This window comes from Corvus brachyrhynchos, unplaced genomic scaffold (genome assembly GCF_000691975.1).
Source record: "Corvus brachyrhynchos isolate BGI_N302 unplaced genomic scaffold, ASM69197v1 scaffold661, whole genome shotgun sequence".
Taxonomy (NCBI): domain Eukaryota; kingdom Metazoa; phylum Chordata; class Aves; order Passeriformes; family Corvidae; genus Corvus; species Corvus brachyrhynchos.
In genome coordinates, this window is record NW_008236246.1 from 500,512 (window position 1) to 503,510 (window position 2,999).

Below are 2,999 nucleotides of genomic sequence, written 5' to 3' on the forward strand. Positions count from 1 at the left end.
CCCAGAGCAGCTGTGGCTGCCCCTGGATCCCTGGCAGTGTCCAAGGCCAGGTTGGACAGGGCTTGGAGCACCCTGGGGTAGTGGAAGGTCTCCCTGCCCGTGGCAGGGGCTGGAATGAGATGAGCCTTAAGGTCCCTTCCAACCCAGACCAGCATGGGATCACTTACAGAGCCCCAGTAGCACCCAGGTCTGTGCTCTGGAGGGTGACTGCAGTGCCTGACACGTCAGTGCAGTTGTGCTGTGATGTTATCAGAGGTCTTGGATACCCTGAGTGAGTCACTTCTGGGTGCAGTACTGGAAGAAAAGGTGCTACCATTAAAACAAATTAAAAATGCATCTACCCATGGCACTTGCTTATCCACAGATGTCATAGGGAAGCCTGTTTAGTTGAAATATGTGTAGCTCTATCATTTGCAACATAGTTATAAAGCTCAGATTCACAGTAGAAATAAATGTTTCAGATCAACAGAGCACCAGGCAACTTGTTTCCTTTTCAGTAGTCCTTAAGGCAGTGACTATACACAGACCTGGTGTGTGTGTTCCAGTCTGGCAAGTTACCTCAGAGGCATTTCAGTGGGTTATTCCAGGTCTGTGGAGAGTGCTAGGAATTAATTACTGGAGTACTTGGTTATAGAAGCAGAAATCAAACACTGATGTAGGGGCTGGATCTTAATTGTGATTATTTTTCTTTCAGTTCTTCAGAATCACGTCCAGCTGGCCTGGAGGAGAGTGATCAGTCGTCGATGTCTGGAGACCAAGGAATGAATTTAGATAAGTCAGGCCCTAAACTCTCAGATTTTGCAAGTAGGCCACCAGGTAGAAGGATTTTTCTGTGATTATCTGAATGTAATAACTGTAGGAGAGCTTTTAACTGATCTTTGTGACAGTTGTATTTTATTTATGGTATCACACATTCAAGTTCAAACTTTTTTTCCTCCTAGTAAGTAACTGGTGCCATTGTTTAAGTGTTTTCTTTGGGTTAGCTCAAAATGAAGAGGTGGCCCCATTCTCAGGTATCATCCTGAGGTATCATACTGAGTACTGTAGAGTTATTCAGTAGTAACATAACTGATAAAAAAATGTTGTGTTTCTAGCTGTAGCACAGACTGATGTCTTAAAAATTTAGCATTGACCAATAGCTGATTTTTGAGAAGACATAGGGGTTGTAGTTGGAATGATCCTTTGTGTGTAGAGAGGATTAAATCTAAAGTCTGCGATAAGATTTATATTATAAACCACACGGGGGGTCCTTAGCATGTTTTTGGCTGAGTAATGCATGGCAAATGCTACTTTGTACTCTAGAAAATGTCAGGTCTGTAGCAGGTGTGCTGCAGGGCTGTCAAACTGAAGTTTGTTTTAAGGAGTAATAATTAGTGGAAGTCCAGCTCCATGTTTGTCAGTGAAAGGAAGCCCGTGGGCTGTTGCAGAGACTTCTCAGCTGGTGTGAACCTGGGTTAGTAGCTGATACAATACACTAAGAGATCTCCAGTTAAATCTCATGCAAGTCATACATGAAGTAAAACTATTTCTATGAATTAAGTAAAATCTTCGACTTTGTTTGTAAAGCCTGTTTTGTTAATGTGGCTCCCATCCAAGATAAACAAGCTCCAGGCTGTACTTTCTATCCAATCCTGTTTGTTAGAGAAATTCTGCTTCCTCTGATCTTTGGTTGGTTTTAATGAATGTGTCATCCTGTTGCCTTAGGTTATCCATCTCAGCCGGTGGAGCAGAGGCCACTTCAGCAGATGCCACCTCAGCTCATGCCACACACGCAGCAGCCCCAGCCCCAGCAGCAGCAGCAGCCCCAGACGGCCCCCCAGCAAGGCCAGGCACCCCCCCAGACCCCACAGCAGCAGCAGATGATGATGATGCTGATGATGCAGCAGGATCCCAAATCAGTCAGGCTGCCTGTGCCCCAGGGGGTTCACCCCCCCAGGGGGCCCCTGAACCCAGATGCTCAGCGGATGCCGATGCAGCAGAGCGGGAACATGCCGGTGATGGTGAACCTCCAGGGGCCTGGGCCGGTGCCTCCATCTCCTGACAAACAGAGACTGGCCCTGCCGGGCAATCCTCCTCTGGGAAACAATGCCAGGAAAATGGTTTATCCAGATAATGTACAGAATCCTTCCAGCTCACCCCTCAGAGAGGTGTCATCAGTACCCTCTCTTCCAGAAGGAGGTGGAGCTGAGGGCCCTCCGACATCAGGAGCTCAGAATAATTTGACATCTCATTTAGTAGTTTCACAGAACCAGTTAATGATGACAGGACCCAAGCCTGGACCGTCCCCACTTTCAGCTGCCCAAGGTGCAAGTCCCCAGCAGCAGTCTAGTTCTCTGTCTAGTGCTCTTACACACCATTTTCCCAATGTTGCTGCCCCATCACAAACTTCAAGGCCTAAAACCCCAAACAGAGCAAGCCCAAGGCCGTATTACCCTCAGACTCCTAATAACCGTCCACCCAGCACAGAACCCTCAGAAATTAGCCTGTCTCCAGAGAGGCTCAACGCTTCTATAGCTGGCCTGTTCCCTCCCCAGATCAATATTCCTTTACCTCCCAGGCCTAGCCTCAACAGAGGATTTGATCAGCAGGGTCTGAATCCCACTACTTTAAAGGCCATTGGACAAGCCCCATCAAATCTCACAATTAACAATCAGTCCAGTTTTACTGCCTCACAGTCACACAAATTGGAAGGTGTGGTCATCAATTCAGGCAAACAAACCAACACTGGAGGAACAAAGAGAGCAAGTCCAAGCAATAGTAGAAGGTCCAGTCCTGGATCCAGTAGGAAAACTACGCCAAGCCCTGGCAGACAGAATTCAAAAGCAGCTAAATTATCATTGACAACTCAGCAGAATCCATCTCTCTTGCAGAACATGGAATTACAAAGAAATATGATGGCTGGTCCCTCTTCTTTGCCAACACCTGTGACTACAAGTTTTCAAAATAATTCCATTTTGAGTAACCAGAATCCTGCAGTTTCTGTACCTGCTGTGACTGGC

The 2,999-nt window shown here is 46.8% G+C and overlaps 1 protein-coding gene across 1 annotated transcript in view; it reads left to right on the forward strand.

Annotated features, from left to right (window-relative positions):
• The window catches only part of NCOA6 (nuclear receptor coactivator 6), a 37,531-nt gene that overhangs the window by 22,848 nt on the left and 11,684 nt on the right, over positions 1–2,999 (forward strand). Inside the window, exon 10 of the mRNA XM_017746938.1 lies at positions 695–816. Coding sequence (XP_017602427.1) covers positions 695–816 — 122 coding nt within the window. The remainder of the gene's footprint in view (positions 1–694; positions 817–2,999) is intronic.